The sequence below is a fragment of the Canis lupus genome, chromosome 2 (assembly GCF_011100685.1).
Source record: "Canis lupus familiaris isolate Mischka breed German Shepherd chromosome 2, alternate assembly UU_Cfam_GSD_1.0, whole genome shotgun sequence".
NCBI classification, from domain to species: domain Eukaryota; kingdom Metazoa; phylum Chordata; class Mammalia; order Carnivora; family Canidae; genus Canis; species Canis lupus.
Window position 1 is genome coordinate 57832393 of NC_049223.1, and position 26877 is coordinate 57859269.

General features: G+C 52.4%; 2 protein-coding genes across 4 annotated transcripts in view; one reads left to right on the forward strand and one right to left on the reverse strand.

Moving 5' to 3' along the window:
- Positions 1–1874: 1874 nt before the first annotated feature.
- On the reverse strand, positions 1875–9772 carry TEPP (testis, prostate and placenta expressed). 3 transcript variants are annotated; one of them, XM_038530932.1, is made up of 8 exons: positions 9661–9772; positions 8715–8939; positions 4787–4848; positions 4302–4476; positions 3828–3889; positions 3546–3610; positions 3159–3191; positions 1875–2041 (listed from the first exon to the last, which is right to left on the reverse strand). In XM_038530932.1, the coding sequence occupies exons 1-8, from the start codon at positions 9755–9757 to the stop codon at positions 2011–2013; spliced, it is 750 nt and encodes a 249-aa protein (XP_038386860.1). In that variant the 5' UTR covers positions 9758–9772; the 3' UTR covers positions 1875–2010. The 3 variants fall into 3 exon arrangements, with proteins under 3 accessions (XP_038386860.1, XP_038386859.1, XP_038386861.1); XM_038530931.1 differs by having other exon boundaries at positions 8676–8939; XM_038530933.1 differs by having other exon boundaries at positions 8676–8939; positions 9644–9757.
- Positions 9773–12879: 3107 nt separating this feature from the next.
- CNGB1 (cyclic nucleotide gated channel subunit beta 1) overlaps positions 12880–26877 on the forward strand; it is a 64685-nt gene continuing 50687 nt past the window's right edge. Inside the window, 12 exon segments of the mRNA NM_001284462.1 lie at positions 12880–12932; positions 15458–15639; positions 17709–17760; positions 18049–18121; positions 18894–19014; positions 19104–19146; positions 19331–19361; positions 20645–20720; positions 21073–21112; positions 21478–21637; positions 22493–22568; positions 24259–24295. Of these exon segments, the coding sequence (NP_001271391.1) occupies positions 15466–15639; positions 17709–17760; positions 18049–18121; positions 18894–19014; positions 19104–19146; positions 19331–19361; positions 20645–20720; positions 21073–21112; positions 21478–21637; positions 22493–22568; positions 24259–24295 (883 nt within the window). The 5' untranslated portion in view covers positions 12880–12932; positions 15458–15465.

The following is a 26877-nucleotide window of genomic DNA, read 5'->3' on the forward strand; positions in this document are numbered from 1 at the left end:
TTCTTCTTCTTCTTCTTTTTTTTTAAAAGATTTTATTTATTTATTCATGAGAGAGAGAGAGAGAGAGAGAGAGAGAGGCAGAGACACAGGCAGAGGGAGGAGCAGGCTCCATGCAGGGAGCCCGATGTGGGACTTGATCCCAGGACCCCGGGATCACGTCCTGAGCCAAAGGCAGACACTCTACCGCTGAGCAACCCAGGCATCCCACGCCCCCAAGCTTCTGCTCTATTGTCAGCAGAATCCCACACTTGAGGACAGAGACAGACACCCTGGTCCCTCGCCTCAGTATAAGGATAGTAACCATCACCTCCACCCCTAAAAGAAATTAAAATCAGCCTAGAGTCTGTAAGGCAGGCTCTCTCTGCATTTTCAGATGACAATAATATAATTCACCTCCTTGTTTTTTTACCCGAGAAACAAAAGACCTCCCATTCTGGGAAATAATTTATTCTACAATGTTGAGTATAAACTATAAGTGACCATTGTGTCAAGTGCCAGGACTTGCTTTGAGTCCTGAGTTGTGGGTTTGGCTGAAATGAACTACTTCCCAATCTGGGCCTCAATTTTCTTATCTGTGATATAGGATAGCATTCATTCTGGTCACTTTTCAGAGTTTTTATGGGGCTTACAGCCAAAAAGTGATAATGAGTCACATGACAATGTATTCTGAATAGTGTAACATAGAGTCCATAAATAAAAGGATAGTATTGTTCTTCAAATCCCTTCCACCGGAGACCTGGCTTGCATACAGTAGTTGCTCAGTAAATATTAGTGGAAGGGGCTGGGGAGGGTATAAGTCAGGGTTTCCTAACCTTTGTGGGCACAGACTATCCTGAGAATCAGATGAAAAGGAGCCTCTCCATGGGGAAATTGTATGTGTGTATGTGTGTGTATGTGTGTGGGGGACAAGTTTCATTTTTTTAATAAAGATTTTATTTATTTATGAGACACACAGAGAGGAGAGACATAGGCAGAGGGAGAAACAGGCTTCCTGCAGGGAACCCGATGCAGAACTTGATCCCAGGACCCCAGGCTCATGGCCTGAGCCAAAGGCTCAATCACTGAGCCACCGAGGTGCCCCAGGACACACAGTGTTGCTCATAATTTCCAAAGGTTCGTGGATCCCTGAGGCCCCAGATCCTAGCAGCAGGGGTCTTGTCCAAATAGTCATAGAGCTTGGTGGCTATATGTCTTTGCAGACTGCCCACAAGCAGGATGCAGGTGGGATGTCTGGAAAGTCTGGGAGCTATCCATTGATCCTGGCTCTCTAATCCCCCAACCATGCCAGAGAAACTCTTCCTTAGCCCTTTGAGTGGCATCATTCTGGACCTGGCCCAGGAGTGCCGATGGCTGTCTCCAGGACATCATGCATCATACATTCCTTTCTGTAGTGCAGTGGACAGATGTAAGGGCTAGTCCTGAAGCTATGTGGATAGAATAGACAACTCTTGCTCCATGCCCAGAGATGCATCTAGCTCCCCAGAGCCTGCCAGGCCGAGGGAAGCCCCCCAGATTATACTGGTCTGCTGAAAGCTTCTGAGAGAGGTATCTAAAATCCCTTTCAAACTTCTTCTTTTCTCTTTAGGGACCAAGTTCAGAGCCTGAGGTGGAGGGGGCTTGGTTGTGGGGCTGCAAGCAGCGAACAAGGGCACAGGGGAAATGCAATTCCCAGGCTGCCTCTACACCTCACTCCCAGTTGAGTCTTGGGGCGCAGACCCTGGATCTCTACTTGGGGTCATGAGACATCTTTTTCTAGCCTCTGTACTGTCCTCCAGGAGTTGGCAGGGGGCAGGTACAGGTAAGATACTATCATCCTTTCCCAGTCCCTGCAACACATGTGTGCACGCACACACACACATAGACATGGGCCTGGCTTATTATTACTAGGTTTATTTCCAGTCAGGCTGAACTCTTAGGGAGATGAGTGATGCCACCATATACCCTCTGTCCTGCTGGAGAAACTGAGATGACATAGTCCAGCAGCCTGAAGCTTGGCTTCCTTTTCACAGATTAATGCCAAGGGATCTGGTAGTTGACACGGCTGTGGAAAGAAGGAGGGCTGATGCAGGGGCCTCCAGGGTGTCCTGGGGAAAATCAGGCTGTCCTTCTGCAGGCCTGCCCCCCACCCCATCTTCCTGTCCTCAAGGCTCCGAAAACACAGCTTCTATCCTGCCTCTCCTGGCTCAAGAGCCTTCAACAGCTCCCTATTTCATTTTATTTATATAATTTCTGAGACTCTGCTTGACTCTCAAGTCCCCTCCCCTTCCAGTTTGCCTCATCTTTGTTTCTCATTGATCCCCAGTCCTGCCCTGCTTTACTCATTTTTCAAACTTTTAGTGCACTTACTCTGGCAGGCATTATATCATAGTAAAATATCAGAAAGTGTTCCCCTGTGTGTGCACAGGGTGGGTTCGAGAAGGTAAGCTTTCCATCGGTAACTATAACGCAATACTCTGCATGCTTATCAGATAGGGATGCACCTGTGGTGGCCAACCTTGAGGGTTTGAGCTGCAGGGGAGGGGCAGAGGGGCAGGGAAGGCTTGAAGGAGGATGGCACATCTAGGCTGGGCTTTCAAGAGTGAGGAGGAAATTTCCAGGCAGAGAAGGAAGGATCATCTAGGCCCTGATACAGCACCGGCAAAGGCCTGGTGTACTTGGGTGTACTGGTACTTTGGGTGACACCAAGGAAGGTGGTACTGCTGTGGTGCAGGAAAGAGGGCTAGGTAGGTGGGAGATGGCCAAATGACCAAGATGCCTAACATCTTGCACTGTCCTGCTGGGAACAGGAGCCTCAGCCTCTCCCACCTACCCCCATTCTGGAAGGTGGACTCTAAGTTCTCTCTATCATGTTTCTTATATGTCTGTTTACTTCTCTGGCCCCTGATCTCCACCCGGTAAGCCCTCTCCTTTTGGCCCAGCCTGAGCCAAATTGGGTGGGACATGCATTCTGCTCCCATCTCTCAGTAGGCCACACCTTGGGCAGGTGCAGATCTCTCTGGAGGGAAGCAGCTTGGCACCCCCATATCACCCAGGAGGTACCAATCCTTGGGTGAAGTGGAGTGGAGAGGGGTCTGAGAATGGCCTGAGCCCGGAGGCTATCTGGGCACCGCCCCTCGGGGAGTGGCTGGGTGTGGAGCCGGGCGGGGTCATTCCCCTACCTGTAGATTGAGCCAAAGCGTCGGAAAGCGTTCCTGTGGAAGAAGAGGAAGGTGAGCCCGAGGTGGGGGCGACCCTCTCCGGGAACCTCATTCCCATCTCGGGAGGCGCCATCCCACCGGGAGGATTACATTCCACTCTTGTCCCACCTAAGGCCTCTACTCCGAAAGGGTGGGGTTGCCAGGGACTGGACGACAGGGTGCACCGTTTGATGAGAATTAAACATCTATCCATTTTGAAACTGCTGTTTTCTTGTGGTGTATTGGAACCAAGCAGTTTTCCCGGGTCTCACATATTCAAGGGTCCCTAAATGTGCTCTGAGGAAAGTGGCCAAGCCCTCATCCTCCCTCCTCCAGGTATGGGGTTCCAGGGCTTGTGGTGTCACTTACAGGGAGTCAAAAGGCAGGGGCTTCTGTCCGTAGCGGTCCAGGCTGGGGTTCTGGTTGAGACAGTACTGGCGCGGGCCAGAGAAATGGGGGGGGGGGGCAGTGAGCCGAGGGGGACACTGGCCCCCTCCCCGGCCCCCACAGCCCTCTCTGCCAGAGATCTTGGCCCTGGGGCCTGGAAAACTCTGCTCTGGGTGACCTCTCCCCTACCCCGCTCCGCGTGCTGGCCTCTCCTCCCCCACCTCCTGGTCCCCAGGGCCAGGTCAGCGCGCAGATCTTCCTTACCCGCCAGTTCTGGGTCACCTCCGGCTTCAAGTACCGCACCGCGTAGCCGCTGAAACTCTCGCCTGCGGGGGGCCCGCCAGCCTCCAGCGCCCAGCCAGCCCCGCCCCCGCCCTACTAGGCCCGCCCCCGGCCCAACCACGCCCACACCTGTGGGCGAGCCAGTCCCGCCTCCACTGCCCCGCCGGGACCGCCGCGCCCCGCGACCCTGCTCCCCCCGTACGGAACGCGCCCCGCGCTCGGCCTCCTCCCCAGGGGCTCCCTCCGGCGGGACCTGGCCCCTGCCCCCTCCCCAGGACGAGCCCCATCTCTTTGTCCCTCTTCCCATCGCGGTCCTGCCCGCTCCACGCGCCCCAGCTGCTCCTCCGCCTCCCCGCGGTCCTTGTCGCAGCCCACCCGATGCCCCCCGCCGCAGTTGGAGCTCCGGGTCGGCCCCAGCCCCTCCCCGAGGGCGTCCTCCGGGCCCAGGAGACTGACCCTTCCTGCTCGGGCAGGGCAGCTTGAACTCGCCGGCGGCGGACACGAAGCGGGACCAGTCCTCAATGGCGCGTGTGAAGCGGGGCCAGTCCGGCCGGTTGATGCCTGGAGCAATGGGTACCAGCTTTCCCTCGCGGTACCTGTTGCGGAGTTTCTGGCCGGTCGCCGTGATGTCCTGCCGGGGCCATGGGAGTCAGGAACGCGTGGGTAGGTGCAGAAGCTTGGCCGGAGGGGGGGCGGGATTGGGGCGATGGGGGGGGGGGGCGATCCAGTCCATCCTATAGACCGCAACTGACATCTTGGCCTGTCTGACCTAGGTGCCTGGCCCAGAGCCGGAGAAGCCCCCTAAAGGACATGGGAAAGGGGGAAGGGGCCCAAGCAGGCGGCTGAAGAACCCGAGGTACTCTGGGGCTGGGCGCAGGCAGGACCTTCACATCCTCTTTCCTGAGCAAATCCAGGGAGGTCCAGGAGCAAAGGACACTTACCAAGCAATGCAGGGGTTTGTTGGGGACACCCAAAAGTGTGAAGTGGGCATTGTCAAAATCATCTGAAAAAGAGAAAGAAGAAATGTCTCCTCCACCAGCCCGTTGTGCACCCATTCAGGAGATCTTTGGCCCACACTGCTTCAAAAGTTTTTGGGAGTTTTTGACAACTTAAAAAAAAAAAAAAACAAGATTAGATTTTACTTTTTTAAAAAAAGATTTTATTTATTCATGAGAGACACAGAGAGAGAGGCAGAGACATAGACAGAGGGAGAAGCAGGAGAACTCTGGGATCACGCCCTGAGCCGAAAGCAGACACTCAACTGCTGAGCCACCCAGGTGTCCCTAGATTTTTACTTTTACAACAGATAAACTCCAAGTAGTTCAAAGATTTCAATGTAAAAGAATGAAACCATGAAAGTACTAGAGGAAAACATGTAAATTCCCTTATAACCTTGGGGTGGGGAAGGCCATACCAACTCACCCACAATCCAATAGCCAAAAAGGAAAGATTGATGACTTTGACTACATAAACATAAACTTCTGCTCAGCAAAACTGACAAGAATCAAGGGACAAATGGGGAAAAAAATATTCCCATTTAGTTTACAGATGGAGCAATTGCCCTAAGAATTGCTAGAAATTGAGACAAGAAAAGAAAAATGAGCAAGCCATATGCATAGGTGGTTCACACACAAACACAAGGAGTGCAGATGGTCCCTAAAACATGTGAAAAGACACTCAGCCTCATTCACAATAAGATGAATGCATATTCAAACTACATTAAGATGCCAGTATTTGCCTATCAGATTGGAAACAATCCAAAAGTTAGTGCAGTTATCGGAAACAGTGACACTGCCCTAACATTGCCAGAGGAAGTATAAATTGATTCCAGCCTATGGAAAGCAACTGGCATTATCTATCAGGAGTATGTGAGTTTAAATTCATATACCTTTGGACTTAATAATCCTACTTCTGGGAATTTATCCCACATTACAGGTGTATGACTGGCAAATGATGTGGGTAAAAGATCTGCCCATTTCAGCATTGTTTGTAGCAGAGAATGATGAAACAGCTCAAGTGTCTGTCATTAAAGGACTCATTAAATACCCTATGATACCTCCTTACTAGGCAGCTACTTAAAATAGAGGAAGTTCTCTATATGAGACCCTCCAATATGCATGAGAATATATGCTGTATGCTATCTTTTGCTTGAAAGCCTAAAACTGAGATGATGGAGGCAGAGAAGAATATACATTCAGGTCACCACCTTAACCAAGTCATCAAACTTTGCATCATGAATAGTGGGCTAATAGCATTACCTGTCTCCTGCTGAAGCATTAGGGCAAACATGGCATCCGTCACCTGTGCAAGATTCTGGCCAGCAATGTTTTGCCTGGCTAACCAAGCCTGTACACCTAGTTTCTAGTTTACAGAAAACAATTATGGTAAACAGCATTGTAAGGAAACAATCACTCAAATTCACAATGTAGGACTGTATACAACATAACTGTTTTGAACTCTAAAGAAGTCGATATTAGGGAAAAATGGAAAGTGGGTGGACTATTTCAGACCACAAAAGATACATAACCACCAGTTGCAGTGCACAATCCTAGATTGCAGCCTGGTTCCAGAAAGATTTTAAAGCTATAAGACATCTTTAGTAGTCATTTGGGACATTTTAATATGGAGCAAAGAGTAGGTGCTATTATTGTTAACTTTCTTAGATGTGAAAATGGTATTATGTCATATAGGAGGTTGTCGTCACTGGGAACTGCTTGCTGAAGTGTGTGTGAGTGTGTGTGTGTGTGTGTGTGAGAGAGAGAGAGATGAACCAAATAAAGTAATAGATTAACTGGAGAAGGTAGAAGGCACTGGGTGTCCATAATATTATCCTTTCAACTTTTCTCTATGTTGGAACATATTGATAACAAAAAGTTGGGGAGCAAAAGAATATATGTTTGTATTCACATTAGTAAATAGTAGAAGGGTATGTTAGAAACGGTGGTTACCTGTAAGCACAGGTGGGTTGCCGTGGAGGGAGATGTACATTGTTACAACATTTTGAATTTTGAACCTGTGACTCTATTACTTTTTAAAAGGATTTTGTTTATTTGAGAGAGGAAGAGCACGAGTGCAGGGGGTGGGGGGCAGAGGGAAAGGGAGAAGCAGACTCCCTGTTGAGCAGGGAGCCTGACTCAGGACTCGATCCCAGGACCCTGAGATCATGACTTGAGCCGAAGGCAGACACTTAACTGACTGAGCCACCCTATTACTATTTATTTATTTATTTATTTTTCCTCTATCACTTTCTTAAAAAGCATATGCTTGCAATAAAATACATATTTAAATCAAGAGCTTTCCCTAGAAATCTAGATTCCTGACTTCCAAGAGAAGCCAGGAAATTGGAAGAAACGTGCTGAGCCTTCCCACACAGCAGTTAGCGGGAGCCCCGTGGCTGTTCCCCCTTAGAGGGCCAGGTGTGGGGGCTCCACTTCACCTTTCATCCCTCCCTCCTCACTGCTTCCCCACCCACCTCCAGCACTTCCCATGCTGGCCCCCCAGGGCTCTGCATGGGACCTCTAGAGAACTCCAGCAGTCTATGATACATTTGCCGCATTTGTCACCTGAGCTGGAACCTGGGTATGGTTCCAGACGTCCTACTCTTGCCCCTCATCCACGCTGCTACCAAATCCTATCTTTATCTCCTAAATACCTTCCCGAGCCCTCTCCAGTGGCCAACACACTGTCACTCCTTCCTGAAGACTGTGGTCGCTCCCTGTCATACTACCCAGCCCCCATTCATCTTTGGTCCCTTTGGGCCATCCTCTACCTCTCCACCCCCAGATTGCTCAGACCTCATTCCTACTTCAAGTCTTCAGAACTTCCCCTGTGCCTCCAAGGTCCAGGCCTCTGAGCTTAGCAACAGTTCCCTCATCCCCAGCCCTGGCTCTTGCTGCCGCTCCAAACTTGTCCTTTGGCCCTACCAAACCCCTCAAGGTCCCCCAACACCTGGGGCAGGTTTTGCCTTCCAGGCCCCCCCCCACCCACACTGACCCCTCTAGCTAGGATACCTTTGTTTCCCTGCTTCCCCAGGAACATCAGGCACAAAGCAAGTGCTTAATAAATGTGCTGAAAATGAAAGTGTATTCATTCACCCATCCATCCATTCATTCATTCACTCACAGGCACCCCCACCTCTGCACCCAAGCTCCTCAATCGACGAAGGGCTCTTCCTCGGGTGCATGCAGCCTTTTCATCCCAAAGGCTCTTCTCTCCTGTCCACAGCTCATTCATGGCAAGTGTGAGGAGGGTCTTTCTCTTCCCTTTCCACACAGACAGCACATTGGACAGAAGACCTCACTATCACTTTATGATCATCCCTAGCACCCCGACTACTGACTTCACACTACTCTCTCCAAGAGTAACCACCATTATAGTATTGTTGAGCAGGTACTATATGCTTGGCACAACTTTAAGTGCTTCTCTTAGCTTGTTTATTTTTAAATTTAAATTCAATTAATTAACATATAGTATATTATTAGTTTCAGAGGTAGAGGTCAGTGATTCGTTGGTTGTATGTAACACCCAGTGCTCATTCCATCACACCCTCCCCTCCACCAACCCTCAGTGTGTTTCCTACGATTAAGAGTCTCTTATGGTTTGTCTCCTTCTATGATTTTATCTCGTTTTATTTTCCCCTCCTGTCCCCTATTCTCTTAGCTTGTTTCAATCTCACCATAATATGAGGCAGGCCCTGTTATCCCATTTTCCTAATAAGAAAGCAGAGGCTCAGGCCTGGGCAGGTCCCCTCTCCCACCTCCCTAACCCCTCACCCCCCCACCGTGCTTCCGGGTGTTCCCTCCACCAGGGCTCTCCCCCGAAACCACCCACCCCTTCCCCCAAGGCCCAGAGGCAGCCAGGTGGCTGGACCTTTGAGGCAGTAGGTGGTGGACTGGCAGTGCTCGTCGGAAAGGCAGGCCCTGACCGAGTCCATGTCCATGCGGCGCAGGCTGGGCAGGGCCGGGTGGTAGAGCTGCTGCTTCACGCCGGCCAACTGGTTGCGTGTCCGCTCCACAGGCAGCAGAATGGCCGGGGAGGCATACATGTGCGTGGAGCCGTCATCCCAGGGCACCAGGTCGATGATGCGGGCCATGGCTGGGGAGCAGAGACACCCCGACCCAACACCCTTCTATAGGGTAGCACAACCCTGGCCCTGCAGATTTGTTTTCCTGTCCAACACGACTACCCAGAGCTGGGGGCTCCCATGTGGTGTTGGGGGCATTCAGACTCACGCCCACCCGTGCACACACGATGTGCTAAGGGCTCTGATGGGTCAGTACAGGGGCTATGTGGTTGGGGATGGTCTAAAAGAGGATGCATAGGAGTCTATTCTTAATTCGTGAACAGCAAGTGCTTTCAGGATTTAGCTCAGTTTGCCTCTGGGTAGCTAATTATGGACTTCTGGCCTTAGCTAAAGTATCTGGCATTTACTCAAAATTCTACAGGGAGGCATAGGAAAGTTTTAAATCAGGGGCGAGGCATGAGAGATAGGGACTAGGAAAACATTGCTGGTTACTCAGCGCTTCCCTTTAAAGAGTGGCTATTCCCATGGCTTTTCAGTCATTGAAACTTCAGTGAGAATTTGTTGAGTCAGCTTGCTTTCTGCCTGACCCAGTTAGACGTGTGAGACGGAGGTGAGTGGTAGGTGGATGGGAGGAGCGAGGACCTCAGATGGTGGAAGAGCAGGGAGAGGGCAAGGTGACTGGCCCTGGGGAAGCTGTCTTAGGGTGCGGGCCTGCCTGGGGGGGACGGGAAGTGGGGCAGGGACAAGAGGACACAAAGGACTCCTTGCTCCTCACCCTCCGACGGTGGCTACCTGGTCTGCAGGTGCACAGGTCTGTGAGGGTTCTCTGCTCTTCCGACTGCTCAGTGGGGAGAAGAGGCAGGGAGATGGGCTGGCCCCAGCACCTCATACAGTAGGAGAATAAAGGAACATTCTGCAGAGAGACAATGCCCATTGCCACCTGATTGTGAGGGCGCCTCCTCTTCCTCGGCAACCCTGACAACGGTAGGCTCCCAGGAGAGGAGCCAGCTACCTGGGGTGTTGTGCACTGGCTCCCACTTTCGGCTTTCCTGAAGGTTGCTGTCTTCTAGGCCTTAGCTCAAGCCGGGTGTGTTGAAAAATGTCAGACAGGAAGCAGGCCTCCCTGGAGGTGGCCCTGCCAGGGCGAGTCCTGTGTGATCCCGGGCTAGTCGCTATCTCTCTCAGGGCCTCACACGGCTCTATGTCAGGCAAGATCCTAGGCCCTGGCATGCAGGGTGACTGTGAGCCCTCCTGCAGACTTGAGAGCAGAGGGTACTGCCCTGCCTGCCAGCTCTTGGGTCTCCAGGGGTGGTGATTAGCAGTGGTCAGTATCCAGGGTCAGCATAAAGGGATCAGAGAGAGTGGTGGCCTCAGCAGGCTAGGGATTAACAGGTGATATCCTAGCTCTGGCCCCTTGCAGGCCTAGAGCCTCCCTCCCTCCTTCTTAGGAAAGAGAGGTCATGAGTGCCTAAGCCCGGCACGAAAGCCCTGGGACCTGCCAACCACCCCAGTCACAATTATTGGCAATGGACCCCAAGGGTGAAGAGACCCTGGGGAAAGTCTAGCTTATTTGCCTGTATCGGTATATGCTCCGCAGACACCTGCCCAGGTACTGAGGCTGCTGGGTCCTGGAAGATGCCCCTTGTGAGGGTCACCCAGGATCTGGCTTCCTAGGGGCTCTACCTCCAGGACTGCATGCAGCTCCAGACAGCATCCTCAAGCCCCACCCCTTAGAGAAAAGTTTCCCAGGATTGCCTCTGTTCACCACCCCACTCCCAATTTGTTTTTGGTTCTTTAAAAGTTATAAAATACAACAAATGCAGCAAGTGCATAAGTATATAGTGTAACTAATAATTTATAAAGTGAGTTCAGATCAAGACAAGAGGTACTACTTTGCAAAACAGATTAGCAGTTTCTTAAAACCTGACACATAAAATTACTACACAACACAGCAATTTTACCCCTAGGAATCTTCCCAAGAGAACTGAAAATGTCCACACAAAGACTGGCATGTGAATGTTCATGCCAATTATTTCAAATAGCCAGTAGGTGGGAACAACCCAAGTGGCCATTGACTGGTGAGTAGAGAAACAGACTGTGGTATATCTCTTCCATGGGTTACTCAGGAATTGAAAAGAATGAAGTACTAATACATGGTACCCTGTGGGTGATCCTCAAAAACGTTATGCTGAATGAAAGAAATCAGACACAAAAAACACTACACATGTTGTATGATCCATTTATATAAAATGTCCAGAAAAGGCCAATCTGGGGGGTGGTGCAGATTGGCAGCTGTCTAGAGCTGTGGCTGAGGATGGGAGTGATGCCCATCAAGCATAAAGGGCCTCATCGGGGCGATGACAATGTTCTCAAACAGGATGGTGCAAGTTGCCTAGCTCGGTCAATGTTAAAAATATAAATGTTAAAAATATAAATTATACCTCGGGAATTTGTTTTTAAAAAATTTTTAAATTGATGTCAGCTAAAGAAAGCAAGAAACAGGGAGGGCCCTGCTGCCTCCTAGAAGCTCCCACACACCCCTTATCCATCCCAATATACAAGCTTTTGAGCTTTGTATATTGGCCCCTGGAGTCTTGAGTCTGACCCCTTTCCCTCCATGTACATGAGGGTCATCCAAACTGGTGTGCGGCCAAAGTATGTTCATTTCCTTTCCCTAGAGCCACTTACTCTTCCCCCAGGCACATCTGACTTTGCCTGCTCTCCAGGGGCTCCGCTGCCTCCAGGTTGATCAGCCTAGAGAGAGGGGCACAGGCCAAGCCTCACTCATGCAGGGTCCCATATAATCACCCCTTCCCAAGCACCTCACTCTCCTTGGCTTGCAGCACCCTCACTTCCTGCTCCTCCTCCTCTTCTCAGCCTCAAAATGTGCTACAGGATTCTGTGTCCCCTTCTCTTCTTTAGCTGCATTGCATTTCCCAGGGGTTCTCAATCTGTCCTGGGGCTTTAAGCAGCATCTACTGCTGAGCTAATAGGTCCAACATTTCCATCTTCCCAAACTCCAGACAGATGCACAGACACACAGACACACACACACAGACACACACAGACACACACATACACACACACACAACTCTGCCACCTAGTGCACATTCCCATTTGGAAGTCTCTTCAGACATCTTACTAGAGTTCGTGAGTTCCCCTGCCCCCCAAAACTCTTCCCCCTACCTCGCAGCCCCAGCCTTCCTCTTTTAGGTAAATAGCATCATCTGCCACCCAGTTGCCTGAGCTATACCCTCAACATCTCCTGGTCTCTGTTCCCCTGTTCCCACCTGCTGCCATCTCTGCATGGGCCTCTGTCAAGCCGGGGGCAAGGGTGATTATCACTGAGGACATAGGCCATTGCCTGCAGGCCGGGCAGACCTGAAGAGCTTGCTGTTCACAGGTACCATGAACTTGCAGGCCACAGGTACTTGCAGGCCACAGGTACCATGGGAGGAGCCCTCATCCCCTGCAACCTGGTGTATTTACAGAGGAGGCGCAGGGCCAGCTTGAGCTCTGCCATTGGTGTTTGGCCTTGCTGGCAGAAAGAACATTCTCCCATGCCAGCTACCTTGGGAAGTTGCAGAAGACTCAGGGCCAGAGAGACTCTGCTTGAGTCCTGGCTCTGGAGCTGGAAGCTGGGGTACCTCCTGCCACTGATGATTGAGAGTTGACAAGCCCTTGCCACCTAGAATCTCCCAGGATCACGTGGGGACATGAAGCTCTTATTCTCCTACTGGCCACTCTGTGGCTTGGCCAAAGTATGTGGGACACTGGATCCCTGGAGCCTGGAGAGGTCCCCTGGCAACTCATGGTGTCCCAGTGACACCATGGGGCTCCTTCCTGGGGCCTAGATCCCTGTTGGCCCCTGGAGGGTTGCTGCTGGCTGCCTGGCCATCGAGCTCCTGTTCCACCGCCACCTCCCCACCCCTGTTGGGCACCTGCTAATCCTTTGCACACGGCCCCTGTCCCGCTGCTGCCAGTTAATCCCCCCTGTGTCTGAGAGATGAGCTGCAAGTGACAGGGAGAAGGCAATTCCTGGCTGGTGGTCGGCATCTGAGCAAGTAAGTCAGGATGATGTGGTGGCTCAGTGGGACCTCTGGTGGGACGCCTATGCTCTCCTAGCGAGGCATTTAGATGTGGAGAATAGGGAAAAGCTGGAAACCTGGAGCTTCCCTCTCCACCTGTGGTGCTCAAACCTTAGCAAATCCTCAAGGCAGCTTGTGGCATGCAGATTCCAGGCCCCACAGAGGGTTGAGAGGAGCAGAGGAATCTGTGTTTTCACTAGCTTCCCAGAAGATTCTGAAAGGCTGGTGTCCCAGCACCATGGTTACCCTGGGCTTTCAGCTCCCCCTTCCCACCTTTGCCTGCCCTTATCACTGTGGAGTCAGCAGGGACATGCAAATATGTCTTTGCCGGAGGAAATGGCTGGGTCAGGGGGAAGAAGAAAAATTGGGAGTGGGGAGGGCTTCCCTGGTCATTTCCAGAAGGTTCAGAAACACAAACAGAACTGCTGCCCACTGGGAAAGGGTCTGTAGGACTGGCCTGCGGCAGCCAGCCCTGAGCACATATTAATACCATGGAGAGTAGATGTGGGGCATCTGGAGTTCAGCAGACCTGAGTGTGGCTCAGCTTGGTTGCTTGCCGACTGTGTCACTTTGGGCAAGTCTACCAATCGCTCCGTGCCTCTGTTTCCTTAGCTGTAAAGTGGTAGCCCTTAACTTCCTGAGGCTGGTGGCCGGTGGGGACAATGAGGATGAGTGTGATCTGGGGTAAAAGACACTTAGCTTCATTTGGGCTCTTGGGGCTATTTGGGGTTGGCCACATCGGTGGAATCCACCATCCTAAACATAGGGTCTTGGCTCTCCCAGGCTTGGAAATCCCTGTGTCTGCGCCCCAACCCAACAAAGACATGGCAGACCGGAAGGGCTAACGTCTGGCTCAGGTTCACCTTTTTTTTTTTTTTTTTTTTTAAAGATTTTTTATTTATTTATTCATGAGATACACACACACACACACACACACACACACACACACACACACAGGAACAGAGGCAGAGACACAGGCAGAGGGAAAAGCAGGCTCCTTGCAGGGAGCCCAACATGGGACTTGATCCCGGGTCTCCAGGATCAGGCCCTGGGTCGAAGGCAGCGCTAAACCGCTGAGCCACCTGGGCTGCCCAGGGTCATCTTTTCGGATGCCGAGTCAGGGATCTGATTTTCCCACCCGGAAGTCTGCCCCTCACCACGGCCTCTCCTAGGGGAGCTGGACTGCTGAGGCCAGAGCAGGGACAGAAGTCAGGGCTGTGAGTAGAAGGGCAGGTGTGGGGCCTGGGGGACTGGGGCAGGGATCCTGGGCCCTCTGCCTGTCCTTTTCAGCGTGGGGTCAGGGTCTCTGGCAAAGGAGAGACAGAGACACTTTCTATCATGTTGGGCATCGCCTTTGAAGAGCCTTTCGAGGGTGTAAGTTTGCACATACTGATCTGTGTGGTGCTCGCTGGGCCAGGCCTGTCCATAGGGATTTAGTAGTGAGTGCAGAGCCCTCCCCCACTGTCTCCAGAAGGGAAATGACTCCAGAAACTGAACCTGTATAAGGTAAGGCTGAAATACCCCAGTACATCTTTTTTTTTTTTTTTTTAATTTTTATTTATTTATGATAGTCACAGAGAGAGAGAGAGAGAGAGAGAGGCAGAGACACAGGCAGAGGGAGAAGCAGGCTCCATGCACCGGGAGCCTGATGTGGGATTCGATCCCGGGTCTCTAGGATCGTGCCCTGGGCCAAAGGCAGGCGCCAAACCGCTGCGCTACCCAGGGATCCCTACCCCAGTACATCTTGAAAAGGGATTTGACTATCATTTTATCTTAAACATTTTTAAATCATGAAAATAGGTTAACATTTATGTTAAAATATTTTCCATTCATATGCTGTTCATAATGTATTTTTAAAAATACGTTAAATTAAATACACGATATTCTAAAATTGATGTTTTTGCTTGACACCAAATAATGGTCACAGCCAGCACTTTATTAAGTTCTCAGTGTGTGCCAGTCACGTTTGTATCACGTTATTTTATCCTCACAATCCTCTCCACAAGATAGGTTCTGTAACATCCCTGTTTTACAGACAAGCACACCAAGGCTCAGAGAGTTCACCTGACTTGGTCATGACTAGAATCCAGAGCAGGTACATCTTTTCATGTTAGTTCAAATAGATCTACGTTTTTATGGCTCCATAATATTCCATCATTGGATGTATTATAATTTATTTAATATGTATCCTTCTTACAGATGAAAATTTAGGTATTTTCCAATAATCTGGGTCCTACTGATGAATATTTGGATGTTTTTCATCTCTTGCTATAACACTGTGGTGACCAACCTCTTTATACATGTGTTTTTGGCTTGAGTATTTCTTTTCTTTTTTGCCTGAGTTTTTCTATCAAGTGAATACCTGGAGGTATCACTTGTAAAAAATGTTTTGAAAGATTTACTGAGAGAAAAGGGAAATGTGTGACCCACAGAAGTGGCCCCCAAGTGGCAGGAGCAAGGGTGCACACTCTGGGGAGGCCTAAGGGCTCTGTGTCCTACAGGTGTCGGGATGTTGAGCTGGGTCCAGAGGGTGCTACCTCAGCCCCCAGGGACCCCTCAGAAGACCAAGGTAGAGGAGGAGGGAGGCGCAGACCCAGAGCCAGAGCCAGAGCCAGAGGTGAAGCAGGAACCAGAGCTGGAGCCTGAAACAGCCCTTGAGAAGGCCGAGCAAGGGGACTCCCTGGTAAGAGAATGAGCCTGAGGGAACAAATTCCTAGCTTGGGTCAGCTGTCCCCCAGGAGCTTCCATGGGGTGACTCCAGCACATCCACAGTTGCCAGTTCTGCATCCCATCCATTCAGGGGCCTGATGATGACAACTAATTCAGAAGCTCAATTCTATAGATTTGATTTAGTTTCTAATTGATGCCAGGCCTGTACCCTGAGCTGGGGAGCATGATGATGAGTGAGGCTTTGTCCCCGGGGGGCAGCAGACAAGTACCAGCCAGATCATCCTATCAGAAGACAGAGGTGATGAGGAAATGCAGGGATCTCCAACACTGGGCTCAGCTCTACCTTCCAGGGAGGGCCGAGCAAGTTCATCACACAGAACTATGGGAGCTCAGAGGAGAGAGAGAATCATCTTAACTCCGGAGAGTGGAGGGGGAGTGCTTCCCAGACATGGAGGGCTGGGCCCAGTGTGATGGGAGATGAAGACCTGGGGTGTGCCTGGCAGAGGAAAGGCTAGTTCTTGGCAGCACAGGGTACACTGAGGAAACAGTGACTACCCAGGTATAGGGTTTGTGTGTATAGTGTTTGCATGTGCACACAAGTGTACATGTATGTGCATGCCCTGTGTCCTTTGTGGTATGTCTGCACATACATATGCACTAGCAAACCGTGTACACATGAACACACATATTTACATGGATTTCTGTGCACACATGTACTCGTATATGTGCACTTGTGTGCACACATGCATTGATATGTCTGTAGTTCCATGTGCCTGTGAGGCATGCTGTAAGCATGTAAGTGTGTATATGCATATGCTTCTGAGTCAGTGAATGTATTCATGTGTTTGTGTATGCACATGTTTGTGTATTTGTGCATGTATGTGTGTACAGACATCTCTGGCATGTGTCTGCATGTTTGTATACATACATATTTGTACATCTGTGCACATATATGTGTGTGTTCAGATGCAGAACTTTGTGTGTACAGGTATACATGCATATGTATGTGTACAGACATATGCTTGTATGTTTGCCTACGTGTGTATTTGATTATGTGTTGATGCACATATGAAAGGATGCGTTCATGAATACACATTTGTGTCCGTGAGTGTATCTGTGTATGTGTCTATGTCTGTGTGACTAAGCATATAAATGTGCATATGTGTATACATAAATATCTGTGTCTGTATATATATGCAAATATATGTGTGTACATGTGTGTGCATATGTGTATGTATATTTGCAGGTATCTGCATTTGTGTGCATCTGGATATGTGCATATATATATGAATATGTGTGCATGTGCCTGTATGCACATGCATGTGTGGTGGGGCACACATGCACACACAAATGTATATGCACGTGTGCTTGAGTCTTGCATGTACATATGCAGGTGTGGGCAGATACATTTGTTTTTGTGTCTGTTCATGTGTGTATACACACATCTCTGTGTTACTGTATGTATACATATGTGTACTTATGCATGTATGCATCTGGACTCATATGGAAATTTATGTGTGCTCATACATTTACATATCACAGTGAGTGTGCACATGTTAGCATCCCTGTGTGCACATGCATGTTTGTACACACACATATGTGCATGCAGTGGTAGGAGCTGCAGCTCGGAGGCAGATGAGAGGCAGGTGGTGGGTGCTGAATGCCCCCCAGCTGCTAGAGGAGAATGGAAGTTTTGGCCCAGAGGAGAGGAAGAGCTCTGGCTGCGGGGGAGGTATGTAGGGGGGCTCTCACCTCCCTCTCCCCCTCAGTTTGCTCCAACATTTCTCCCTATTCTCAGGCCAGTGGAGTGGGGCAGCTTCCTGGGGAGTATGATAGGCCCAGAGCCTACCTTGGTGGGGGGCACTCAGGGCCCTATCCTGGATGAGGGACCCCTGGGATTGGGAGGAAGGGAGTGTCCCAGGCTGAAGGTGAAGCTGCCAGGATTTACGGGGACAATTGTGAGAACAGAGCTACTAGGTCCTGTAGGGTAGGGGGTCTTATGCAGGTGGTTTTAGGGGCTGTTCCTGCCTGAACCAGGCTGGTCTCACAGAGGGCTTATGTGGTCCTGTTTGAACCTTCCAGCCACCTGAAGAGCCATTGGAGGAAGTGGCTGCAGCTGACCCAGGCCCTCAGGGTGAGTGCCGGAAGCCCAGGGCCAGGCTGCGGGGTGGAGTGTATTCTCCCTCAGGACCTTGCCACATCCACAGACTGGCAAGCCCATTTCACAGATGAAGAAACTGAAGCTCAGAGAAGTTGAGGGCTGGGTTCCTGGGGACACTTTAGCTGAACTGAGCTGGAGCCTTGGCCTTCTGACTCCCTTGGAGCTCTCCTCTTTTCTCTGCCTCTGACTTGACTTTCCTAGCAGGGGAGAAATGGGCCACTCTGAGGCTCCAGATCTGAAGTATGAGGGTCTCTTTTCCAGAAATCCAGGAGGCTGCCCTGAGTCCGCCTACATCCCTCCAGGCCCAGATCACTGTGGCTCCTGAAGTGAACAGGTACCACACCACCCTGCCCTCTCCTCAGGGGCCCCCAATCTAGGGAGCCACTTGGGGGTGGGGACCAGCATTGCTCTTAGGTCTCTACTCATTCCCAGGCAACTGCCCCAAGCATCTTGGGAAGGGAGCCTCGGGCAGGGATCAGGGATCTCCTAGGCCAAATGGACAATGTGACCAAGAGAAACAGTGAGTAGGGTCCAGAGTGTTCTCAGTGCTTGGGGGAAATGCAGATCCATGTGGTTAGAGTTTCCAATTTACCTAACAGAGCCAGAAATCCAGACTATTGCATGATAACTCAAAGTTGACTCATTTTAGACCATTAGCACTTATCCAAGTGGGCATGCCTGTCGGGGGTGAGGCTCAGGCAGTGTCTGTGACCCTCACACTGAGACCGTCCAGCCTCAGCCACAAGGAAACACCCCATAGGAAACCCTCAACCCTTCTAGAGCACAGGACGTGTGCCAAGTATAGATAGGATGGGACCCCCTGGGACCAGGCTAAGGGGGAAGCAGGATGACAGAACTTGGCTGCTTTGTGCCTAGCATCCAATGGGAATGGGCTCAGGATGGCACACCTCTCCAAGGGCCGGTGTCCCCCATTTTCCAGAGCTGGACATAAGACTCAGGGGGGAGGTGGCAAATCTGAAGTCTCACAGTGAGGAGATAGACATTGGGATTCAAGCCAAGTTCATCAGGACACTGTGAATGAAGTGCCACTGGGACTGGGGTGGGGCAGGGGACCTTGAGGATGGGTCGGTACCTCTGTCCCTCAGCAGTTCCAACGACTGGGTGCTGACATGGCTTAAGAAGAGCGTGGAGAAGGTGGTCCCACAGCCTGTCCCCAGCAGCAGGCTGGCCCAGAGCACCGCTGCTGGCGGGGAGGGCCCTGCTCAGGTACTTCTGAGGCCAGGAGCTGAGGGAGGCAGGGTGGGAGGCCGCTGCCTCTGGGTTCTCTGTCCTCATCTGTCTGTCTGTCCTGGCAGGCAGGAGCACAGGTGTCTGGGCAATGCAGCACTGGGAGCTCAGGTGAGGCCAGCTTTGCAGGGATGGGACCGCAGGACTTGGGATGGGCCCTGCCACTGCAGAGAGCCCACAGGCGGGGGACGCTTATGTGACTGGCCCTGGATTACAGCCTGGGTTTGAGTGAAGCTGATGGGAGGATGGGGTCTGGGCAGGCCTCTTGATGCTCACCACCCTCCTTTCTTCTCAGATGGACTTGGTGAGGCTGCTGGGGACACCGGGTGAGTCCTCATCCCTGAGCACTGGTTTGGGAGCCCCTGAGCCTCCTGCGTAGTGTGTGTGGTGGGGGGAGCAGTGTGCCCAGAGCTGAGGGTCTTGGGTTCAGGAGCAAGGTACACCACCACCTCAGCGTGTGGTATTGGACTCACCTTTCATCTCTTCCGCATGCTCCAGTTTGCAATCTCTGCTGGAAACCCAGAGTTATGCATTCATCTTTATTCACCCCATTCATTCATTCCTTTCCTTATTCGCTTGTTAGACTGTTGAATTCTTGAGTGCAGAGGCTTTTGTCTCATCACTGCTGGTATCCAACACAGTGCCTACCGTAAGGAGGACTCAGCACAGAGGGGATGAATGAATGAATGTATTCATTCATTCACTCATTATTCCAGCTCACTGTCTATTTCTTTTTGTCTCCTGGAGGCTGCCCAGGTCAGGGGTCCCCAGGGCCACTGAGCTGACTCATGAGACCAGTAAAGCAATTTAGGATGAAGGCCCCCAGGGGACTTGTTAGCTTTCTTTTGGGTTATACCTGAGAGAGGGGTTCCCTTGGGAACATGGAGCTTCCCTGAAGAGAGAGCAGCTGCCTGGAGGCCATGGTCTGGGGGCCATTTGCCCCAGGACCAGCTATGTAATTTGTGGGGCCCAGTGCAAGATTAAAATGCAAGACTCCTTTAAAAAATTAATAAGAGTTTGGGGCACTTGGGTGGTAGAGTTGGTTGAGCATCTGACTCCTGGTTTTGGCTCAGGTCATGATCTCAGGGTTGTGAGATCGAGGCCCACATCAGGCTCCGTGCTCAGCAGAGAGTTTGCTTGATATTCTCTCTCTTCCTCTCATTCTTCTGCTTTTAAGTAAATAAATCTTTTAAAAATTTAAGTTTAAGATTGAGTTTAGGATTGTGCCAACAGCATGAAACCAAAAATGAGCCCTTCTAAGTATTGGGCCCCGTATGACTGCCCTTCTCCCAGGCCAGTGGAGCCAGACTTATCTGTGCCAGGCACGGGGAACCCCCCATGCTGCATTCAGGTTCCCAAGCAGCCCCTGGTTCTCACCTGCTGCCCGGGTGGCCAAGGCTGGGTCTGTTGTTCTGGCCCTGGTCCAGCCAGAGGTCAGAATTTGAGGCTGGCAAAAGTTGCCCCCCTGACCTTACAGAGTAGCCAATGTAGGGTCCCCACTGTGCAGATGAGGCTAGAGGCAAGGAAGGGCTGGCCGGGGGCTGGGACTCCAGCAGACGTTAAGGTCGCTGTGACCTGGCTGTGCCACTGACCACTGGCCCCTGTGCAGGTCTGGGCCCTGGCTGCTCAGGTGGCTTGAGCAGAATCTGGAGAAAGTTCTGCCTCAACCTCCCAAAACCTCCAAGGTAAGTCAAAGAAAAGGAGGAGTGGGCAGATGACCACCTGGGAGGGTTTCTGGGGCCCCAGGAAGGGCCCAGCTGGCTATCCCACCCCCGGGTTACATAAAACCTCCTGGCGGGTTCTCCATGGGGAGGTGTGACTGCAAAACAGCAAGGGAGCTCATCGGGAAGGATGAGGGCCCCTTGCCGCCTGCCCTGGGTACGGCTGGCCAAGGGAGGGAATGCTCAGGGCTTGCTTTATTCCACAACCCCACGTCCTTTTCTTTTTTTAAATTTAAATTTAATTTGCCAACATACAGTACATCATAAGTTTCAGACGTAGTTTTTGATATGACCCCACTTCCTGTTTCTGATCTAGGACCAGAGAGATGAACCTGCAGATACTGCCTTGGACACAGGTACAGGGAGGGGACCTGGGAAAGGCTGCCCAGCATGGTCACAGGCAGGGCTGGGGGTGCAACGGGGCCTGAGAGAACCCGCGGGAAGCCCTTAGCCATCAGCTGGGGTACGGAGGGGCTCGGGGCTGGCAGGGAGTGGTGGGCCTCAGAACCCCCGCCTCAGTCCAGGCTGTGAGGTCTTGGACAAGTCCCTTGAACTTCCCAGGTCTCACTTCCACATCTGACTGATGAGACAGGTAGTGGAGTGGGCCCAAGGGGCTCCTGACACCATCATATTGGTGCCTCAAATCTGGTCCCCAGTGCCCATGAGGGGTCCCGTGGAGCCCTGTCTTGTCATCTTTAGATGTGCTCTCCTTGCTGCTTAGAGCCCCCTGGGCCCACCCTGGAAACAGAGCCCGTGCTGCAGGCCCCAGAGAGCTCCTGCGTGCCCACTGCTGGCCCCTTGGAGCCCCAGGAGGAGCCGCCTTCAGAGCCCCAGCTCAGCCCTCAGGCTTCCTCCTTGCTGCTCCCCAGTGACCCTGCCAGGTGAGCCCCCCAATTGCTTCCTCTTTCATGGCAGAACCAGTACTTGGCCTCAGCCCAATGTCCAACACTTCACCAAACTAGTTTTTTTATTTTTTATTTTTTTTTAAAACTAGTTTTTTTTAAATTTAAAAGTATCATATCGCTCCGGGAGAAAATGTTCAAGGGACTCCCCAGGGCCCTTCCCAGGTCAGCCACATCAGCCATCATCCTTCCACGCCTTCTGGAAGCACAGACAAGCTTGGGAGTCTGCTTCTCCTTGAAAGAAACACACCTACCAGCCAACAGCAAAATCTATATACTTTTCCGCATTTTGCTTTTTTTTTTTTTTTTTTTTTTTTTTTTACCAAAAAGTCTATCTTAGGGTGGTTTTATGTACATTGGCTTACTTATTCTTTCAACAGCTGCAGAGTGCCCCGTTGTATGGCCGTACCGCTTTTCTGTGGCCATTTGCTGGCCATTAGGTTTATTTCCACTCTTTTGCTACCATCGGTGGCCTTGTACAAGCATCATTTATTTTGCTTGTGTGGATTACCTGTAGGGTAAATCCAAGGAACTGGAGTTCCTGAGCCAAAGGATGCATGCTTTTGAAATCAGGTTAGGTGTTGCTGGCAGTGTGGGAGAGGCCTGCATGCACCCTCAGGGCGGGGCGGGGGGCTGCTGGGGTCTGAGCAGTAGGTCCCCAGAGGCTGGCCTAGGGAGGCCAGGCAGGAGGGCAGCAGGCCTTGGGGCTAGAGACCTGGGTTCAGGTCTGCCTTCTGGTGAGTTTGCTGTCTGCCTTGGGAGGGACCCAACTCTGATCTCAGTTTCCCCAGGGGCCCTGCTGCATGGACATGGCCTGTTTTCTTCCACTTGCAGGTTGATGGCTTGGCTCCTGCACAGGCTGGAGATGGCCCTGCCGCAGCCGGTGCTCCATGGGAAGGCCAGGGAGCAGGTCTGTTCTGGGCTGGGAGAATGGGGCCTAGGTAGTGGTGGGAAGGGTCTTGGGATGGAAAGTCTGAGGGCAAGGCACAGAAGGAAGAAGGGAACCTGGAGCAGGAGCCCACCCCATGCAGCCCACCCCATGCAGCCCATCTTCTCAGATCACACTCATTCCATGTGCACTCTCTGAGGCACCTTGGCCACAGGGCTGAAAGGGGCTGGCCCAGCCTTGCTAACCAGGAGGTCACAGTCTGTGGGGGAGGTGCTTCCATGGGGGGAGCAGAGAAGACGTGGGGTGAAGAGGAGGAGAGTTTCCAGGAGCATGAAGGAAGGCTTCCTGATGGAGGTGGCTTTCAAGCCAGAGACCTGAGGGAGAAGTAGAATGGGGGTGGGTAAATGAAGGGGGCCGGTGTAGGGAGAGCCCTTTAGGCAAAGGATCAGCATATGCAAAGGCCCAGAAACAAGAGAAGCCTGGAATGTTCTAGAAAGGAGTGGGGCTTGCAGGAAAGCAGAGGGCTGTGTGTGCATTTCTGAGAACCTAGGATGGGTGGGTGGGGGAGCAAGGCCTCTGTCACCTTTTCCTCTCCTTCTCCAAGAACCTGGCACCTAGGGGTGCCTGGGTGGCTCAGTTGGTTAATCGTCTGACTCTTGATTTCAGCTCAGGTGGGTCATGATGTCAGGGGCATGGGATCAAGGCCCACTTGGGGCTCTATGCTCAGCAGGGAGTCTGCTTCAGATTCTCCCTTTCCTGCTGCCCCTCCCCTTGCTTGTGCATGTTCTCTCTCTAAATAAATACATGAAATCTTTTTAAAAAATTAAAATTAAAAAAATGTTAAAAAAATTAAAATAGGGATCCCTGGGTGGCGCAGTGGTTTGGCGCCTGCCTTTGGCCCAGGGCGCGATCCTGGAGACCCGGGATCGAATCCCATATCAGGCTCCCGGTGCATGGAGCCTGCTTCTCCCTCTGCCTGTGTCTCTGCCTCTCTCTCTCTCTCTCTCTCTCTCTGACTATCATAAGTAAATAAATTAAAAAAAAAAAAATTAAAAAAAAACCTGGTACCTGGCCCCTCTCTTGGGAACAATTGTGTATCTTGACAGCAGCTGGAGCTGGGAGGCAGGAGGCCTGGGTCCCAGTCCTGGCTGCAATAGGAGGTGGACAAGAAACGTCAGGTGGGGGAGGCACCCTTCCCTGCAGGCCGAGCCCTCAAGCTCTGAGTCCATAGGGCCTCTGCCGGCAGCAGAGGAAATGCAGCTTTGGACTTTTCCGAGAGGAGGGGAGAGAGGCCTGGTAGCAGGAACAACATGTCCTCCTCACAGACAGGAGGGGCCCCTGGGGACGGGGCTGGGGCCAGGGAAGGTGTGGTGCTGGAGGGGGAGAGGAGTCCCTGGCAGATAGAGCTTGGAGACAACCCCCCAGGGAAGGCTGGGAGCAGGGGAGGTAGGCAGGCATCTCAGGCAGGTGGCCCCACCTGGGCAAAGGAGCTGAGGAGGGAGCCAGTGGTGATCCAGGGAGGAGAGAGCCTGCGGGCCCTGAGGCAGGAGGGGAGAAGCAGGCCAGAGAGGAGCCAGGAGCAACTGGGTCTTCCGCGTGTCCTCCTTGGGGATGAGGAAAACCCTCAAGCTCCTGCATGTGCTGGGAGGGGCAGTGGAGACAGGGGGGCTGATGAGGAGACACAGCATTTTTCCCCTTTCTCCCCATGCAGGAGCCTGACTCCCCTGTGACCTGTGACGTGCAGACCAGTAAGTGCCTCCTTGGTGGGTTTTCATGTGCATCTCCAGTGCAGTTGCTTGGCCTGAGGGCACTAGGCCAGGCCCTGAGAGAGCCCAGGTCCTGCAAGCTTCCCCTCAAGTCAGCCTGGCCACGTAGTCAGAGCCTGGCCCGAGCCAGATGGTGGCTGGAGGCCCCTCCAAGGAGCTGGAGGTGGGGGGTGGGGTGGGGGGGCGCTGGCTTGCCTTCCAGTTTCTATCCAAGTTGGGGGGAACACCTACAGAGAGCTCTCCACTACTCCCCTGGGCCAGGGTGTTTGGCTAAGCAGAGTCCCTGGTTAAGGGGTAAGCGGAGAGGCATGGGGTCTCCTGGGGGAACTAGCTCCCATAAACTCCAGCTCTCTTGAGCCAGGAGGGTTCCCCTCGTCAAAAGATGGTGGGGGGGGGGGGGAGGTGTGTGCTGCCTTTTATCCCAGCCCCGCACAAGTATTGGGGGACGTACTAAGGGCAGGAGGGGACAGCTCGGGTCCAAAATCTGCTCCTCCTTTCATGTCATGGCCTCAGTTTGAGAGACATGTGGTTATAGGGCATTTCTTCATTCATAAAGGTCACAGAGGGCTTGCTATGTACTGGCTGTGAAAAGTACTAGAGGTGAGCAAAGCAGAGCTCAGGGCCTGTGGGCAGTGGCCCTCCTGACCCTGGACACAGGCCCTCAGACCATGGGCCTCAGGTGTCCAGAGGCTGTCATCCGTAGCTCCACGAGGCTGATAGTGGTCTTTACGAGCACTGCAAGGGTGAGGCTGGCCACCACAGCCTGGAGCACAGACGGGCCAGCCAGCTGCGGCGTGGGGTTGTCTGGCAGAGTGGCTGTGGGAAGAGGTGGGGTTTGTAGAGGGGTGATGATGCTGTGAGGGCAGGCCTCAGAGCAGGGCTTGCTCAGTCTCGTGGAGTCCCTGTGTAGAGCAGTGACCCTGTATGGCTGTTGGGGTGGGCAGAGGCACAGAGATGTGCCCAAGGTCACCGAGTGAGTTGTCACAGAGCGACGACTAGCATCCCCTTGGCCTGGCGGCAGTTGTCAAGATTGAAGGAACAGACAACGTTCCCTGGAGCAGAGACCCTGGAGCAGGGGCCTTGGAACAGGGGCCCTGGGGAGCTCTGAAAACGGAGCCCCTGGCCCCCTCTCCTCCTCTTCTCTGCTCCTCCGGAAGGAGGCAGGGTGCTCAGCCAGCTGTAGCCGGGCACAAGCCGGGAGTGTGCGGGTCGTGGGTGGGCGCAGGGCACCAGGCCCAGGCACCGGGTGTGTTAGCTCCCCAGGGCTGCTGAGGCAAAGAACCACAAACCGGGCGCCTTCAGACAGCAGGAATGTACTGCCTCACAGCTCACGATCCAGAACTCTGCCTTGAAGTGTTGTGGGGTTGGCTCCTCCTGGTGCTCTGAGGGGGAAAGCATCCCACACCTCTCTCGGGGCTTCTGGTGGCTGCTGGCACTCCTTGGAGTCCGATAGGCTTCCGGCTGGCCTCCAACCTCTGCCTCTTCCTCTGTGTCCCAATCTCCTCTCCTTTCTCTTGTAAAGACACCAGTCACGGATATAAGGCCCATCCTAAAACCAGGATGAGTTCACCTTGAGATCCTTAACTGATGACACGACAGAGAATTCTTGCTTTTTCGTTAGTTTTCTGGAGGGAGGGAGGGAGGGAGGGAGGGAGGAGGGAGGAGGGAGAAGGAGGAGGAAGGGGAAGGAAGGAAGGAAGGAAGGAAGAAGGGAGGGAGGAGGAGGGAGGAGAGGGAGGAGGGAGGGGGGGACGGAGGAGGGGACGTGAGGACACGGAAGGAGGACAGGAAGGGTGAGGTGGGTTGGGGTGGGCGGTGTCGGGATGCGTGGATGCGTGGAGGTTCTGGAGGGAGGTGCGTGAGGGCTGATGGCGGTGATTGGTATTTAGTTTCTTTCGTTTTCTCTTTATTTTTCCTTCCTTCCTTCCTTCCTTCCTTCCTTCCTTCCTTCCTTCCTTCCTTCCTTCCTTCCAGATTTTATTATTCATGAGAGACACACAGAGAGAGGCAGAGACACAGGCAGAGGGAGAAGCAGGCTTCCTGTGGGGACCCTGATGTGGGACTCAATCCCAGGACCCTGGTATCAGCCCTGAGCCGAGGGCAGACACTCAACCACTGAGCCGTTCAGGTGTCCCTGCAAAGACTATTTCTAAATGAGGTCACATTCACAGGTCACAGGGATTAGAACTGAGTGTATGTTTTAGGGGGACACTAAACTGTTCAACCCACTTAGCAGGGTGACCCACAGGGTGGGGGGATGAGTTCCCTCCCGTGCTGCTGGCTCTGCTTCCAGTCTCCCTGCCCATTCACTCCTCACACACCTGCTCATTCATTCCTTCCGCCTGCCCACCCAGCCACCCACCCTTCCGTCTTGTTTCAGGCATGGCGACAGCAGGAGGCCTCTGAAACAAGAGAGAAGGGATCCTGGGAGAGCACGGATGGACAAACGGATGGTCGGATGGAAGGAAAGAAGGGTGCCCTGAAGACCTGCAGGGGAGGGGAAGGAGTGGCTGTCCACCTGGCACCCTCCTCCAACAGTGACACCCCTGCCACTCTGCACGCTC

Excerpts from the sequence above, each read along its gene's own strand:
- TEPP (XM_038530931.1), bottom strand. The coding sequence starts at position 9,757 with ATGAGGTGCTGGGGCCAGCCCATCTCCCTGCCTCTTCTCCCCACTGAG. Across the intron at positions 4,849-8,675 it reads TCTGGGCCTTGGGGGAAGGG|ATGATTTTGACAATGCCCAC; the intron begins GTGGGTGGTTTC and ends TCTCTTTTTCAG. Across the intron at positions 3,611-3,827 it reads AGGTGACCCAGAACTGGCGG|TACTGTCTCAACCAGAACCC; the intron begins GTAAGGAAGATC and ends GGCCCGCGCCAG.